General features: G+C 49.7%; 1 protein-coding gene across 4 annotated transcripts in view; it reads right to left on the minus strand.

Moving 5' to 3' along the window:
- The window catches only part of slc4a11 (solute carrier family 4 member 11), a 77,007-nt gene that overhangs the window by 13,649 nt on the left and 44,953 nt on the right, over window positions 1-18,405 (minus strand). For 3 of the 4 annotated variants that reach the window (XM_035418258.1, XM_035418261.1, XM_035418259.1), the window contains exons 2-8: window positions 17,093-17,143; window positions 15,033-15,149; window positions 8,864-8,907; window positions 7,878-8,106; window positions 6,035-6,067; window positions 1,297-1,378; window positions 210-333 (exon numbers count right to left, since the gene is read on the minus strand). In XM_035418258.1, the coding sequence (XP_035274149.1) occupies window positions 210-333; window positions 1,297-1,378; window positions 6,035-6,067; window positions 7,878-8,106; window positions 8,864-8,907; window positions 15,033-15,149; window positions 17,093-17,143 (680 nt within the window). The remainder of the gene's footprint in view (window positions 1-209; window positions 334-1,296; window positions 1,379-6,034; window positions 6,068-7,877; window positions 8,107-8,863; window positions 8,908-15,032; window positions 15,150-17,092; window positions 17,144-18,405) is intronic. The other variant, XM_035418260.1, reaches the window with a different exon arrangement.

Consider the following 18,405-nt stretch of genomic DNA (forward strand, 5'->3'; position numbering starts at 1 on the left):
AGAGAGAGAGGAGCAGAGACCGGTCTCTATGCGCGATGGAGCGTCTCTGCGGGTCTTTACGGTTCCGTCCCAAGCCCTGATTGCGGCACACGCAACGTCTTAAATCTGCTGTGAGGAGCCGAACGGGCCAATCGGGGCGGGGACACAAAGGTGGGGCTGTCACCGTGCCGACCCTCGCACTGCGTGCTGTGTTCGTTTGGGGCGGGTACCATTTTGTGCGGGGCCAGGACCAGGATGATGTAGCGCACTTCGCAGCAGTTCTCCCCCCAGTTCTGCGGCCGCTCCAGACGGGAGATGCACACGTGCCGCCTCTGCAGGCTCTTCACATTGCAGCTGCGCAGACACAAGCAAACACACACAGATTCACATTGCAGCTGCGCAGACACGAGCAAACACACACAGATTCACATTGCAGCTGCACAGACATGAGTAAACACACACAGATTCACATTGCAGCTGCGCAGACACCAGCAAACACACACAGATTCACAATGCAGCTGCGCAGACATGAGTAAACACACACAGATTCACATTGCAGCTGCGCAGACATGAGTAAACACACACAGATTCACATTGCAGCTGCGCAGACACAAGCAAACACACACAGATTTACTCTGCAGCTGGGCAGGCATGAGTAAACACACAGATTCACTCTACAGCTGCGCAGACATGAGTAAACACACACAGATTCACATTGCAGCTGCGCAGACATGAGTAAACACACACAGATTCACATTGCAGCTGCGCAGACATGAGTAAACACACACAGATTCACATTGCAGCTGTGCAGACATGAGCAAACACACAGATTCACTCTACAGCTGCACAGACAGCTATGGGGATGAGGTGGAACAGGAGCTGCAGTGTAACAGTGAGAGCAGTCAGTTTACAGGGATGAGGTGGAACAGGAGCAGCAGTATGACAGTGAGAGCAGTTAGTTTACAGGGATGAGGTGGAACAGGAGCTGCAGTGTGACAGTGAGAGCAGTTAGTTTACAGGGATGAGGTGGAACAGGAGCAGCAGTATGACAGTGAGAGCAGTCAGTTTACAGGGATGAGGTGGAACAGGAGCTGCAGTGTGACAGTGAGAGCAGTTAGTTTACAGGGATGAGGTGGAACAGGAGCTGCAGTGTGACAGTGAGAGCAGTCAGTTTACAGGGATGAGGTGGAACAGGAGCTGCAGTGTGACAGTGAGAGCAGTTAGTTTACAGGGATGAGGTGGAACAGGAGCAGCAGTATGACAGTGAGAGCAGTTAGTTTACAGGGATGAGGTGGAACAGGAGCGGCAGTAACTCACAGGATACAGAGCCAGGACTGCTGGTATTGGACTCCCGTTGCCGTGGCAGTGACCCCCTGGATCGTCTCGGAGAGCAGGTGCACTATGGGATACAGACACGGTGGAGGGGATGGGGGGGTCATTCAGGGCGAAGGCCTCGCGTTACCTGTGCTATTATTCCCCCCCCGCATTTCCCCCCTGAACCGCCGCTCTCTCTCTCTCCCTCCGTTCAACACTCTCCACCGGCCCCTCAACAGAACCAACTCTCCATTCATCATGCACAAGGATGTACGTCTCCATGACAACAACATTTCAGAAGTGAAAGAGAGAGGAGAAAAGGAGACAGTGAGAGACAGAGAGAGAGAAATAGAGAGAGACAGGTAGGACACAGAGGGTAAGGTTAATTCTAGTGGCAGTGTTTACTGATTATTGATATGCATTACTGTTTAAAAGTAATGTTTTACAATTAGACTGAATTTACATATGTATTTCATGCCAATGAAGAGTCTCCAATGTGAAGAATATTAATTTGAGAGGAAGTGATAGCAAGGGAATGACAGAAAGAAAGAGGGAGAGATGGAGAGGCTGGGAGAGAGAGAGAGAAAGGGAAAGCCAGACAGAGAGAGAGAGATATAAAGAGAGAGAGAGATAATCTGAGGGACAATGGTTGACCACCAAATGTATTCATCTTAATTATAATTATTATTATTATTATAAACTTATTTTCTATTGTGGCATTATTATTATTATTAGTAGTAGTAGTAGTAGTAGTATTATTAGTATTATTATTATAGTGTTGTTTGTTGTTGTTACTACAGTTAGATAGCATTGTTTGTTTCAATTCATGTTCATGTTTTAATGTGTTTCTGCATTTCTATATACTGTATATGCTTTGGTAAAATGTACATACGTATTTCATGCCAATAAAGCATTATGAATTTGAATTTGAGAGAGAGAAAGAGAGGGAGGGAGACACACAGAGTTTAATTTAGGGAAGCAGGCCCTCCGGTCACAGGGTATTGGTAGGTAAATTGCCCCTGTCTGCGGAGGTACAGGCAGCACGGCGTCACACAAAACCAGCCCAGGAAATCTAGCCTGGGAGCCTTCAGAAATGAACGCACACTTCTGAAAGAGCCAGCCAGCCGGCCAGCCAGGGCGGCCGGCCAGCCTGACGACATGCGAGAGATCTGCGAAGGCACCGCGTGTCACACGAGCGAAAACACGGCGCCCGTTCGCGTCTGTTCACCGGGATCGATCTCCGAGCTTAAGATCCCACCTGTGACAAATCCCGGGTAGATCTGAGCCTGTTTGCGCTGCGTGCCCAAGGTCCTGCAGGGCTTACATCACCTCAGGCAAAAATACCACCACTGCTGTTCCACCAGGACTCTGTTTGCATGCTCAAAGCACAGTGTGTACAAGACAACCGAACTAAGCCACCGGGGTGAATGAGCGGGTGGGCGCACATGCAAAGTGGAGCGTATCCCACGGGCGTGGCCAAGACGCTAATTATGCAAACGACGTCCCAGCATGCACTGGGGCCATGTAGTTACGGCGGGTGCGTTCCTGTGAGCGGAACCCTCGTGGCTTTTTAAGAGCGGCGAGGGTCGGGGACCGTTTGGCAATGTCAGCGCGGAATATGGAGGAGGAAGTGACATCATCATCAATGGGCAAGAGGGACTGGAGGCGCATGCTCCAGGACGGTGATGTCATTGGCATCGTGCGTCCATTCAGAGTGTAAAACAGCGAGCAGCCGCGCGGATCCGCAAACGTCCATCCAGTTGTGTTGGACCAGGACCTTATCGAGGCAGCTTCGGTGTGTCAGAAATAACAGGAGACCAGTTCAACAAATTATTAGAAACGGTCGCAGTTATCTAAGCGTCTATGCTCCAGAAAGTCTGTTGCAGCCCGGGATAGTGTTTGGGCCTGGTTTTACAGACACACTGTTGGAAATCTGTGTTCACGGAACTCTTTTGTTAAGTTTGCAAACCCAATCAAAGACCCACACTACCCTCATTAGTTTTCATATGCCCCTTGCAAGGAGTCACAGTCCAATCAGTGATCAGAGTAGCAGCCAGGGAACGTGGTTTCCAGTACAAAGGTTGGGTGTCCTGTTCCCTGCTGGAGTTCAGCCATTGTTCTCAACGTGAACTGATTTGCTTTGGTCCATATGCAGATGTGTAAATGCATATGGCATGTTTTTATTTGTTTTTTCAAATATGTCATTTGTTCTCGATCAAAGCATCGGCAAGATGCTGAGAATGTAAATATAAAGCGAATCGGTCTAAGCGATGACGGATGCTTGATTTAGCAACTCAAGCGTTTGCAGAGCTTCCCAGCGCTCGGAAGAGGCCCCGGGCTGTACACACACACACAGTTCTTCTCTGTCGGCAAGTCTTCTGTGCACATCGACATGAACACACTGAGAAAAGAAAGAAGTTTAACTGTGGGACAGAAGTGAAACTGATTTCAGGTTCTTGTCGCCGATGTCCACAGGTAACCGGTGGCAACGACGTAACCTGTGCTGGTGTTCACATGAAATACTGCGCCCCCCCCCCCCTTCTGGAGAGACGCCTGGCAGTCAGGAGTGCAGCTGACTCCGAAGGCCGATGCAAATCCCCCCCCTCCCCGTGCCTGGGGGCTTGTTCCCATGCCAGGCTGCTGTTCTGTGCTCTGATCCCATCTCAATCTGTTTCCCCCTGTCACAAAAAACTGCCGGAAAAAAAAAAGGGGAGGGGGGGGACCTTCTGCTTCTCTGTGTTATAAAAGCCATTCCCCTGCTCTTCTCCGAAGTTCCATTAAAACATGCTTCGCCCGGAATTGTACAGCACTTGCATCATCACTGATTTTTTATTTTCTTTATTTTTTTTCTTTTTACAATTTTGGTGCGCCAACTCCATCGGCTCCATCGTTCTCCTCCGCTGCACGTGGCGTATCTTGACACACTGCAGACTAGAGTGAAGCTCACAGAGTGGAGTCGTAGGAAGACCTTTTACATGCGGCTTTAGCATGCAGTCCACAGGTGCCCCCTCAACCAGCAGGGGGTGCTAGATATCAATGAAACGCAGACCCCACGGTGTCATGAGTCACGGTGTCATGGGTTTGCTGCTGTAACCATGGTAACCACCCCAAACTGCTACAGCAGCCCCCCCACACACATAAATAATCTGTAATTCCTCCAGCAGAGGGCGATAGAAGGCTGTTATTCCTCCAGTAGGGGGCGATAGACGGCTGTTATTCCTCCAGTAGGAGGGCGATAGAGGGCTATTATTCCTCCAGTAGGGGGCGACAGAGGGCCATTATTCCTCCAGCAGAGGGCGATAGAGCTCCTTCATAAAGGGGGGTGTAATTTCACCTGCCACTGCAGTAACGCCTTTGCCAGAGTGATTCCGGCTGTGTTAAATTATCCTGTTTGCTAACGCTTGTAAATTTTCTTCGCATTCCACCCCGGTCATCCATGCTCAGGTCTCTCAGCAAACAGGAAACAGTGTGTTTGCTCTTTTCTTCACCTTAAAAATGTACAATATCACTAATATTATTAACTATTCATTTTATTATTTTTTTATTATTATTAGGAATTGTGAAACTCAAGCAAACCCCTCCAGTGGCGGGTGATGTGCTCGGTTAAATATAAGGGGCTGGTTTCCAAACTCACGTTCTTATGCAGCCCCTCAGTTCATATATCATTAATAGATTCACACATTGGATTCAGAACCATTTCTGGCGGCCGTATACGCATCCCCTCAGCCGTGATTTGATCGATGTCTGATTTGCGCTCAGTTAGTGAGCATCGTGACTGTGAGAGGCTCGGCCATCTTCTCCCTGCCTGCTCCTGCAGACACGAGCGAGCCGAAGAGGAGACACACGGATCACACAAATCAACCAAGAAACCACAGGTGCGTGAGTGTGTGTGTGTGTGTGTGTGTGTGTGTGTGAGCATATGTGCGTGTGCCTGTGCGCATGTGCATGTATGTGTGCGTGCGCGTGTACGTGTGTGAATTAGTGTGTGTGTGTATGCATTTGAGTGTGTCCGCGTGTGTGTGCGTGTGGGTGTGTGAGCATATGAGTGTATGCATGTGCGTGTGTGTGTGTGTATGTGTGTGTGTGGAGGGAAAGCAGTGATTGACAGAGTGACAGAAAGGAGGAGTGCTCACTACATTATACTCGCTTCTCACTCAAAACCAAGTGTGCTCCTTTTTAACCAATCACACCGCAATAAACATACGAGGTCACGCGTTCAACCAATCACAGTGCAGTGGACATATGAGGTCACATGTTTAACCAATCACAGTGCAGTGGACATATGAGGTCATGTGACATATGGGGCACTAGGGCTGGGGCGATAACCCTTGAATATACATTCATCACTAATGTAGCGCTGTTTTAAAAGCACTGTGAAAATGACAGCGCAGTCTGCTGCTTCCTCCACGGGAAGCCTTCCTTAGGGGACAGACAATCAATTCACAGGAGAAACGGACACTGAATTAATTAACGCTGATTTAGTCATTCGCGGCGGGAGAGAAAGCGGTAATTGTCAGCGGTCCCTTACTGACCGCACGACTTGTTGAGTTACCAGCAAATGAAAGTCATATATCAGCCCAGCCCTACCGGGGGATGGGGGGGGGGGGGGGGGGGGCGAGGTGGGGGGAGGGGGGACAGGACAAAACACACCCAGAGTGACTTTCACCACGCACCAACAACCGGGATGAAATGTCATGGGCAGTGACGCTGACATGTACATCCACGGTTCACCAGAGCTTACCGTCGTCTGAGAAAGCGAAATTGTGATAGTGGTCTGCGTGGGGAAACCAGAAAGACAGTTCAGTCACATGACAACACACAGAACAGAGGGTTAGGTTAAGGCAGACAAGACAAGAAAAACAACACGCACGCTTTATCTAATATTTAGTCTTCTCTTCGGCTGCTGCCAGATGCTATCAAGGGCAAAGATATATTACTGCAAACACGCATTCATACACAAGCACCAAACCCCCTTTTACTGCTCAAACACTGCTGTGCGTGTACTGCAGCCTAACAGTGAACCAAGGGCCAAACAACCATTAGGGTCCTGGACAGGGGGGGCCCTTACACGCAGAAAAATGGACCCCTATAAGTCAGTTAAAAACCACATTCTACACTATGCGTCCAATGGGAGAATGGGGGGCGGGGCCAATGCGTAAGTGTGTGATGCGTGTCATCAGAGCCGGACTCTCTGCCATTGGCTGTCGGCTGGTAGCCGAAAGGTGGATCGGCACCCAAAGCCTTCCGGAACTAGAGTGACAGGTTTTAATCTCAGCAGAAAAACCGCCATGTGCTGGGTTTTAACAAACTAGCAAAGGCAGATAACTCCCTTCACAAGCAGGGAAAGGAAGCCTTATTTCAAACCTGCAGGAATTCAACATTTCCCAGATGAAATAGAACAGTGCACCGTTCCGCTGCTCAGGGGTAAATGGACCTCCCGTCGTTCGCCATGCTGAGCTAGCTTTGCTCCAGTCCTTCCCAAATCCCAGCGTCAGCTCCGGGTGTCTTTGGAAATACGACTGGAACTCCACTCATGAACCATTATGGGACTGAGGGAGGGACCCCACACATAAACACGAAAGGAGCAGAAATATCTGCGCAATATAAAGTATGTCTGGCCATTAGTACTCTGAAGGGGACAGCAGCTGTGAGTGAATCTGAGTATGTGCTACGGAGTACTGGCGCAGGTGAACGAGCTGAAGGACTTCTCATCAGCAGATGCTACTGGCACTCTTATACCTGTCTGACCTGTAACGCCTGCTAGCACAACATTCCAGCGCGCCGCTGTGTGCAGAGCAACTGGGGACAGCCCTGCACTCCACTGTGCTTAGTCATGACGCCCTTTCAGTCAAACGCTCAAAACTACTGTCTGCCTGACGTTTAGAGGAGCATTACTGAGCTGCACACCTGTATCTCTGTGGAGGTTAAAATGCATATAAAATGCGTATAACATCTTTTTTTTTAAAACATAAAACTGACCCTGGCTAATGAGCTGAGACAGGGAGGATTTGGGTCAGGCAGTTCATTGGACAGCTACGCTCACTGCAAAGAGCTGAAACAGGGAGGATTTTGGACAGGCAGTGAGCTGGACAGCTATGCTCACTGTAACAAGTTGAAACAGGGAGGATTTGGGATTTGAGTCAGGGAGTTCACTGAACAGCTACGCTCACTGTAACAAGTTGAAACAGGGAGTATTTTGAGACAGGCAGTGAGGTGGTCAGCACTGAACGAGCTGAAGCAGGGAGGATTTGAGACAGGCCTGTGAGCTGGACAGCTACGCTCACTGAATGAGCTGAAACAGGGTGGATTTGAGACAGGCCTGTGAGCTGGACAGCTACGCTCACTGAATGAGCTGAAACAGGGTGGATTTGAGACAGGCCTGTGCGCTGGACAGCTACGCTCACTGAATGAGCTGAAACAGGGAGGATTTGGGACAGGCAGCGAGCTGGACAGCTACGCTCACTGTGACGAGCCGAAGCAGGGAGGATTTGGGACAGGCCGTGAGCTGGACAGCTACGCTCACTGTGACGAGCCGAAGCAGGGAGGATTTGGGACAGGCAGCGAGCCGGACGGCCGCAGCTCACCGGTGACCTCCTGGGTGCCGGCGTCGGTGAACAGCATGCTCATGATCTCCTCGAAGTTGCAGCTGGGCTCGGCGGTGTGGCGGTCCTGGCCCACGTGCCGCAGCATCCTCTTCAGCACGTCGTCCAGCGAGGCGGCCGTCTCGTCCAGCAGGATGCTGGCCCGCGCCAGGAAGCCGTCCAGGTCCCGGTGCGCCCGCACCTCCTCCTCGAAGTTCATCAGCTTTACATACTGCGCAGAACAGACCGGGGTTAGGCACTGACACTGCGCCAGAACAGACCGGGGTTAGGCACTGACACAGCGCAGAACAGACCGGGGTTAGGCACTGACACTGCGCCAGAACAGACCGGGGTTAGGCACTGACACTGCGCAGAACAGAGAGGGTCAGGCACTGACACTGCGCCAGAACAGACCGGGGTTAGGCACTGACACTGCGCAGAACAGACCGGGGTTAGGCACTGACACTGCGCAGAACAGACAGGGTCAGAACAGATACTGCACCAGAACAGACCGGGGTTAGGCACTGACACTGCGCCAGAACAGACCGGGGTTAGGCACTGACACTGCGCAGAACAGACAGGGTCAGAACAGATACTGCACCAGAACAGACCGGGGTTAGGCACTGACACTGCGCCAGAACAGACCGGGGTTAGGCACTGACACTGCACCAGAACAGACCGGAGTTAGGCACTGACACTACACCAGAACAGAGAGGGTCAGGCACTGACACTGCGCAGAACAGACAGGGGTTAGGCACAGATACTGCACCAGAACAGACCGGGGTTAGGCACTGACACTGCGCAGAACAGAGAGGGTCAGGCACTGACACTGCGCCAGAACAGACTGGGTCAGGCACTGACACTGCGCAGAACAGACAGGGTCAGGCACTGACACTGCGCAGAACAGACAGGGTCAGGCACTGACAGGGTCCATTTCCAACATCTTAATATCAGCCTAAACCTCCAAGTAGAAGAAGACACTGGCTTACTTTTCTTGAAGTGTTCAGCAAGACGCATCCTGAGTCGTCTGATTCTGGAGAGGCAGAAAGCACACAGTAAACCCAGGGAGTGCCCCTTCAGATCAGACACTGAAGACGCACTGCAGAGTCAGTCACAATAAATCAGGATATCAGCCATAATCAGGATATCAGTTACAACCTGGCTATTGGTCACAATCAGGATATCAGTAATAATCAGGATATCAGTCATAATCAAAGAACCAGTCACAATCAGGATATAACCAATAATCAGGATATCAGTAAAAATGAAAGAATTAGTCACAATCAGAACATCGGTTACAGTCAAATAATGTCACAATCAGGATATCAGTAATAATCAGGATATCAGTTACAATCGGGATATCAGTCACAATCAAAGTTTTAAGCCACATTTGGTAATGCAGTCACAATCAGTCCAGAATATCAGTCATAACTGGATTGACAGCACAGGAAGTGTAAGATCACAAGGCGAGAGATTTGATGCATCAGGGTCTACGGATCGCTGTGTGAAATGGCATCAATTTCCTCAGCCTTAATTAGCAACTGGTTTGACTAAACATGCCCACTCATTTCAGAGCATCACCGATCGCCATCTAAAACAATAACAGTCAGGCGAGCTTCCGAAAATCACTGCCGGAAAAAAAAGGGAAATCTTCGCACTAATCCTCTGGTGTTGTACTGTTTAGATAATTGATGCATGAGATCAACACGTAAGTCCCCAAAACGTCAATGGGATTTGGGCCCCGGACCCGAGCAGGCTTGGGCGCGCGCCAGCCTCTTCCGCGCGGATTAGGCCTCCTCGTGCGAGCTCGTGTGTGTGCAGCCAATCAGAGCCGAGCCCTGAAAATTGATCCGTACCTCAGACCTGTAATGTAAATGTTCATGACGCTACGCTGTGAACGCTAAAATAACGCACAGTTTAAACGGCGTAGGAGCGCTCGGCAGTGCAAGCGCTCTGGTGGGGCAGGGAAAGCCAGCCCGTCTCCCCGCAGCATTCACAGACGGGCCGGAGAGGATCTGAGGCACAGCCGCTGGAGCTGGGAAACGCCAGGGCACAGAAGCCCGCTCTTCTGGGGAGAGAGTTCCACGCCGAACGGGTCAATCCAGGGCCGGATTTTGACATCTCTGTTCTACACCCCCCCCCCCCCCCCCTTGTTGGTCAGGGCAGGTAAGGTACTGTAGATATATATATAACTGCTCAGACTCACAGACAGATCATCAGTCCAAGGGCTCCCTGGGAATGAACGGCTCTAGGACCCCTCCATGACTCCAGAACCCCTCCCTGACCCCAGGACCCCTCCCTGACTGAAAGAAGCAGCACCTGTTACCCAGCTACACGACCTCTCGCCCCACAACGGAACGCCCATGTAAAAGACAAGCCTGCACCACAAACGCAGAAAGGATTTTTTTTTTTTTTTTTTTTTAAACACGGGATGAGATTAGCTTTTTTCCCCCACTCCATCGCGACAGAAGAAAGCGCCTTGAATATAAATGCCTTGTGCTGTTGTACCTCTCTCTCTCTCTGTCTCTCTCTCTCTCTCTCAGTAAAGGAAACAGTAGCAGTGATTTTCGCTGCTGACCCCATACGGTCGGCTCCCTCCTCAGCGAGCGAGGTGCGAACGTGTGGGAGAGGGAACACGCCGTACCGCGGTTCGGGTGGAAACCTAACGGCCTGTACTTACCAGCCGCTCTCCTGCCTGGAGTCTTCAGCTGTGTGTACACACAGAGCTCCTTATTAGGCTAACGAGGTGCAAGTCGGTTGACAGGTTTTTAAAAAAAATTCATTTTATTATTTGAGATGTTGTTTTTAATCAAAGCCTTTTTCTGACTCGGCTGTTCCTGGAGGAAAGGGAAAACTAATTGCCTGCGGGGTCCACAGAAAATACATTGGGATTTACTCTGGATCACAGGGGGCTACAGTCTCTTAATCACCACTGTGTGAGTCGATAACTTGGCTTCTTGTGAAACGATCGTGCAGCAAACACACACGTGGAGCACATGTTTTTTACCCAACTTTCGCCAGACGCAGCACAACGGTTGCCTTCCTGTTACAGCGCCCTCTGGTGAGTAGGAGGTCCCCAAGTGCCACATAGCCATGTCATATGAATGCGCACATTACCCTTTTCTGAAATGGTTAGCGTTGTTTTTCAAAATGCATTGCCTGCAGTTGGCAATTTAACTCCACTGCCAAAAAAGTGTGCTATTGATTGCAAACACACTCTCGTTTCTTTCATTCTGTGTTACTCCCTTTCTTATTGTACAGGATTCTCCCCTTGTTAGTCACTGGTAAAGTCTGCCTTTTCCCTGACAAGCAAACCCTGGGGGCAACAAACCCAAGGGGCATTTCTGGGAGGCGAAAAACCCCTGAGGGGCAACAGTGTTGCCAAGGCTGCTGGATGTGAGGAGGCAGCGGTGTTTGGTGTGCTGGGCTGTTATAAGGGGAAGGGGGCGGGGGGGGGGGGGGGGGGGGGGTACTGGCTCATGGCCACTACTCAACCCTATTACTGAGACTACTTGACCCTAATCCTGAGACTACTTAACCCTAATCCTGAGACTACTTAATCCTAATCCTGAGACTACTCAACCCTAATCCTGAGACTACTCAACCCTAATCCTGAGACTACTCGACCCTAATCCTGAGACTACTCAACCCTAATCCTGAGACTACTCAACCATAATCCTGAGACTACTCAACCCTAATCCTGAGACTACTCAGCCCTAATCCTGAGACTACTCAACCCTAATCCTACCGATATTTCCTCTCCTCCTTAAAGCAATCAGCCGCTACAATAAACACTAAACAACTTAAGTTTATTGGTAAATCAAAGATTCGCTGATGCACATCGATTAAATCAGCACTCCCCACACTCCTTAGTAAATTGAATTTATGACAGACGGTGAAAACTAAGGTGTATTTCCACTCTCCAGTAGGTAACAAGTTATTTTCTGAGCTGTTCTGTTCTGGTACACCTGGGGACCCTGTGCATCTGTAAGGGGGGAGGGGGGGGGACTCTCATTAAACCTCTGCCTTCTGTGTTCAGGGGATCACACTGTGGGCAGCTGCTGTTACTACAGCTCAACACAAATCAGTGTTATTCAGGAGCCCTGAGCTACTGCACATTTTCACTGCAAATTTAACAAAAAATAAATTAATTCCACTGAGATACTGAATCCCTTTAATAAGGGAGATTTGGCCAAGATCAAAGGGGTGTACATCATTAAATGAAGAAAGGCAACTACAAATAGCCTATATACACACACTTCTGTATGTCTCCTGTGCCTTATTGCCCCTGTGCCTTATGGCCCCTGTGCCGTATGGTCCCTGTGCCGTATGGCCCCTGTGCTGCATGGCCCCTGTGCTGTACGGTCCCTGTGCTGTATGCCCCCTGTGCCGTATGGCCCCTGTGCTGTATGGCTCCTGTGCCGTATGGCCCCTGAGCCGTATGGTCCCTGTGCCGTATGGCCCCTGTGCCGTATGGCCCCTGTGCTGTACGGTCCCTGTGCTGTATGCCCCCTGTGCCGTATGGCCCCTGTGCTGTATGGCCCCTGTGCCTTATGGCTCCTGTGCTGTACGGTCCCTGTGCCGTATGGCCCCTGTGCCGTATGGCCCCTGTGCCGTATGGCTCCTGTGCCGTATGGCCCATGTGCCATATGGCCCCTGTGCCGTATGGCTCCTGTCCCGTATGGTCCCTGTGCTGTATGGCCCCTGTGCCGTATGGGTCCTGTGCTGTATGGGTCCTGTGTGGTATAGGTCCTGTGTGGTATAGGTCCTGTGCCGTATGGTCCCTGTGCTGTATGGCCCCTGTGCTGTATGGCTCCTGTGCCGTATGGCCCCTGTGCCGTATGGGTCCTGTGTGGTATGGGTCCTGTGTGGTATAAGTCCTGTGCTGTATGGGTCCTGTGTGGTATGGGTCCTGTGTGGTATAAGTCCAGTGCCGATGGCTGTAGCAGGGGAACACACGACGGCTCCCCCCCTCTCTCCCGTCTAATCGGGCAGGCAGGAGCGCCATCTTCTTCCCAACCCTCCATTTCCTCCGGCTGTTTACCAGCGTTAATGAAAAATGACACCCCCGCCCACCCCCCACCTCCGTGTCTCAGTCCCCTTCTGCCACCGGCCGGCTCCCTTTTTATTTGTACCTGAAAATCTTCTGCATTTCCCACCTTAATGCAGTCCTCTCACGCTCAAGCCTTTTTCGGCAAAAAAAAAATAAAAAATGCTCGGCTTGTTTATTTGTTGTTGTTTTATTTCGTAACTTTCCAGAGTTTTGAATGTAGGGCTCAATTAGCTCTCTGGGGCCACGGGGGGCGGAGGTGTCCAGACGCCGGAGTCACGGGGGTCTGGGTTTTGCGCGGGGCGTCTAAATGAGCCGGTCACCTGTCGGAGGGGAACGGCACGACTTTCGCGAGGCACCTGTCACCGTCGCCCAGGTAACAGATGACGGCTGACCTGGGGTTGCGCGCGAATAATCAATACCGCCAAGCCAGCGAGAGACGTACCGCGAGCAGAACTTCAGCCGAGACGATGCGACCGCGTACGCCGCGACACAAAAACACAACGGATCTCACACGTCAACTAACATCAAAAAACATCAATGCGACAGCCGATAATAAAAGTCTGTTTTCATATATTTCACGATGCTACATCACCGCTATACTGAGACAAAAATATTCCATATGTACTCGATATCTAACTGTACATTCACAGACGATAAGTTAAATATTGAAATGAGCGTACGCAGTCTTCCGTTAGAACTATTTATTTTAATCCCAGGATACGACCTGCAGTGCCATTTGTGATTACAGAGATACTTAACAGCGGCTAAATGTCCCTTTTATTATGTACCTGTACACTGTATTCACCACACAACCTTTAAAATGATCTTTCCTGTTGCCCAAAATCACAGCGCATACATAATTCATGCTCAGTGGCACAGGTTCAGATTAGGGTTGGGTGTCAGGGCTGTGACAGGCTCGGATGAGGGGGGGGGAGGTGCAGATAACAGATTCTAAACCTGCTACCTCCATTCCTCTGCGGTCCGTGCCCCCCCCCGCCCCCCCTTAATAAGAGGGGTCCCGCTGTGCGAATTCTCTGGACGTCAGTCACTTGAGGCCCCATGTAACTAATTATGCAGCACGAAGCCCTCCAGCAGGTACATTTAAACACACTCACAACCGCTCTTCCGCTGCTGGGACGCACTTGAATGCTAATTGCGTGCAGCGCCGGGGCTGGCAACTTAATTAAAGTTTGTTGGAATTTGAATACGGCAGCGGAAATCCATGAAGATGATACTAGGGAAGGGGGGGGTGTTGGGGGGGGGAGTACCGTTGTCTCAGCAATCACAAAGCTTTCAGTTTCTCCATTAAAATTTCATAAATGCGTTTAAATAAAATTCTTCTCCAATACTGGAGAAAGGGACCGAAAACGAACCGAATGAACACGTCCCCTGAAACACACTGAAATTAGGGCGGCAGTGTAGCATAACGGGTAAGGAGCTGGTCTTGTAACCTAAAGGTCACAGGTTCGATTCCCGGCCACGCCCCCTTAATTTCTATTGGTACATAATCTGCGCCAGGTGATGTCACTGTGCAGGTTGTCTGAGTGAGAAATGAGCATCGCTCTCTCGTGTAGTAGGACCTCTTGTGGGGGTGGGGGGTGGATGAGTGGCAGCGTGCAGATCCTGATTGACAGGTGACTCTGCAGAGCCTGAATGGCTCATCAGAGGACACTGTGTTTTCTGGGGTGCCGTTTCCACCCTGCGTCTGCTTCTGTTGTGTGAATAAACACACAGGATGCACCCCTGCAGGAGGCACTGCTATCATTTCTGAGGGGAGGGGGAGGTTACAAACCCCCCCTAAAATATTAGAAAATAGGGCAAATAACCCGAACCCCCCTGCCATCAATAATACAGCATGATGATGAGAAAAATCTTTTCAAAAATGAAGATGGGGATTACATGTTGTGATGGGGATAATGATCTAATGATCAGTAGTCTGAAGTATTTTCCCCTTAGAATTCACCAGAAATTGTAATTCCACAGCTGTTCTTTCAAAATCATTCATGACACACACACAGACACACACACTGCACACTGCACACACGCTAAAGACTAGGTCGAACACATACGCACATGTAAACACAAACACATGCGTGCACACAGACCTGAAGCTGGGTGTATCTGGTTGCCGTAGAGATGGATGTCGTCGGCACAGGCGATGGGCGAGTCCTGCCCCTCCTCTCTGCTCTCACAGCCGTCGTCCTGCTCCCCTTCCCGCAACTCTGAAGGCCCAAAAACACCCAGTTACTCTTCCCCATGAGACACAAAAACACCCAGTTACTCTTCCCCACGGGACACAAAAACACCCAGTTACTCTTCCCCACAGGACACAAAAACACCCAGTTACTCTTCCCCATGAGACACAAAAACACCCAGTTGCTCTTCCCCACGGGACACAAAAACACCCAGTTGCTCTTCCCCATAGACACAAAAACACCCAGTTACTCTCCCCCACAGGACACAAAAACACCCAGTTACTCTTCCCCACGGGACACAAAAACACCCAGTTACTCTTCCCCACGGGACACAAAAACACCCAGTTACTCTTCCCCAACAGGACAAATACTGAAACATCATGTTTTACCCTGAATTTCTCCCAATTCCCATCAATCACACACTCACAGTTTGAGGAGTGCTGCATTAAGGAGCTGTCTGGCTCTCTAACGGATTTAGAGGGGATTTTAGATGCATGTGCCCTGCAGGCCACCGTACTGACAGGGTCAATCAAAGTTATCCTGTAGATTCTCATCTCATTTCTTTCAAACCTCGGCTATTCTTTATACAAGAGACCTGGATGAACTCCTGGATTCAATCAACACTTTCCCCTAAAGTTGGGCTTTAAAAGTGAATGTTAACTGTTTCGTTGTCGACACAAAAAAAGATCATTTTCGTAATTGTTGAACTTGTTCTACAAACTGTTTTTCACCAAAAAAAGAAAACAATTGTGAATCATGGACAAAGTTAAGGACATAGTTTGACTGAATCCAGGAAAGTCTACTTAAAAACATGGCTCACTTTAAAGGCAGCTAGCTAGCTAGCTACTGACTGATATATCACATTTTCACACAGATGTGTTTCAACATCTCTTAGGTAATCTGTTTATGCCTAAATGTTTAAGAGCCCCCAAGTCAACATGTGCACAGGAGACAGAATCTCCACTCCTTTTCACTGTACAGATTTTGTTGTTTCGAAAAAGTAACCATACAAAAAAAAAGTCTGACTCTTGTGCAACGGTCTAAAATCTGTCACTCAGTCGCCACGGTTCCCCCGCCACTCTGGTCCCCGTAAGTCACGACTGCAGATTCGGCACACACCCGCCAGGCATGAGAGGGCAGAGAGGGGACCCCAGCTGGGCCCCGTGCAGCTTATCCACAGCCCCACAAAGACCCATCCATTTATTTTGGGCTCCTGAAGGCACATACTGTACACACACATACACACACACGCGCACACACACACACGCATATATATACACACACACACATTACACCACATTTCACACACACACACACACACACACGCACAGCGCAAAAGGGAGAACCTTAACCACACTGTCAGGTCCTGTGCCAGCCCAAAGAGGAAACGTACACATAATGTAAGACACATGCTACAGCACTGGTCACAAACAACAAAACCAGATTTACTGCACTCTCTCTGTTTAAAACAGTGGAAAGCAATCAGCATTTTTTATCGGTGAGGTGGGCACGGTTTAAACACATCCTGAGTGATATCACATGAACACAGTACTGACCACATAAAATACAGACACATATTATTGCAGAATTGTAGTATTTATAAAAACAGTTTGTAAAATCCATACTAAGTTTCTTACCTGAAACATATTTGAACAGGTAAGCCTTTGGCCTCAGGTGATCATTTAAATCGAAAACTAAGATTGCTCATCTAAAAATTCAATAAGCAACAAATAACCACATTACTGAAGCTACTGCAAACACTGCTTTAGCCCTTGTGAAAGTAAGCTTTTTGGAACATTTCTTTTCTTCATCAAAATTCTAGAACTCCACTGCTTTCAGTCACCAGTAGCGATTGTTACATCAGCATTAGAATGTTCAGTCACGAACATTCCAATCACACATTTGTGATGTCACACCTTACAAGGGCTGAAAGGGGCGGAGCACGACGAGGCCAGCAGGCCTGCACTCACCCATCTCCTGGAAGAAGTATCCATTCTTGGACATCCCAGAATGCGGAGCCTCTGTGGGAGAGAGGAAGAACAGAAGATGGCGTGAGTGGCGCGGAGGGGGGGGGGGGCTCGACGGTGGAGAGACCGAGGTGTAATCACAGGCGGTACGGCTCCCGGATCCCCAGGGGGGCTCCTTTCCCCCGCCGAAACACAGCGGCCCCAGCGGCTCTGTGTCCATCAGAGGCGGGAGGCCCGTCCAATCAGCTCCGTTTGGACCTGAGACGGGACCGGACTGCTAACGCCCCGGGGCCATCGCGGCACGGGGGGGGGGACTGCTCCAGTCTGCCTGTCCAGCCCACCTGCACTGAGGCTCTTCCTTTCCACCTGACAGGCTGATTGATTCATCTCTCTGATTGGCCCAGAGATTACGCTCACCTGGTGTGCCCGGCCTAAATCAGTCCCTAATTAGAGGGGGAGAGAGGACAGCAGCAGCACTACTGGCCTGCAGGGCCAGGTGTGAGTGCCCCTGCTCAGGTGCTTCTGTTTCTTTATCTGCCATCTTCAGCTGAAAGAACACCGGAGGTCCACAGCCAATAAGATCGAACAAGTATCGGTCAGTGGGAGGAGCTAGGAGCATAAAAAACTTTGTGCGCACAATTTGCTTTATTATGGACGTGAAAGCAAAGTAAAAACAATCAGAATTTGTTATCCGTTCAGTGGATATGGTACGAGCACATACTGAATAACACACACTGAAGGACAACACACACTGAATGGTAACACACACTGAAGGACAACACACACTGAATGGTAACAGTGAACATCGCTTGGTTTTCATTCAGACACATGTTGAACTCCCACCCTTTCCAAAGCCCACACTTGACCTCATCTGGAGGAAAAGAAACAGTCAAAATCAAGAGTCTTGTGAATGGCGTGTAATGTCAGCAAAGCTAACTATTTGCTTCATGCCTATGCAGGCTTAGAGTGGTTTGAGCTTTTGTGTAGCACACAAATGTGCGTTGGGTTGCAGCCCAGCTGAATTAGGTGCTTTAGGTTTATGACACAGGATGTGTAGCAGTAAGGAAATGCCATGTTTGCACGTCCGCATTGCATTTTTAAGCGCTTAGTTAGACTGCCCATTCCGTTTAATTCTTTCTTTTAAACTCATTTCATGAATTTTAGTCCATCCAAATATACAACAAACTCCTTGCAGTTTGTATGTATGTATGTATGTATGTGTGTATATGTATGTAACTCTAGAACGTTCTTATGTTTCCCTTTCATTCTCAAGAGGTCGGAGGTCGTGCTGATCTCTGACCCCACGACTCCAGGCC

Source organism: Anguilla anguilla, chromosome 5 (assembly GCF_013347855.1).
Source record: "Anguilla anguilla isolate fAngAng1 chromosome 5, fAngAng1.pri, whole genome shotgun sequence".
Classification (NCBI taxonomy): Eukaryota; Metazoa; Chordata; class Actinopteri; order Anguilliformes; family Anguillidae; genus Anguilla; species Anguilla anguilla.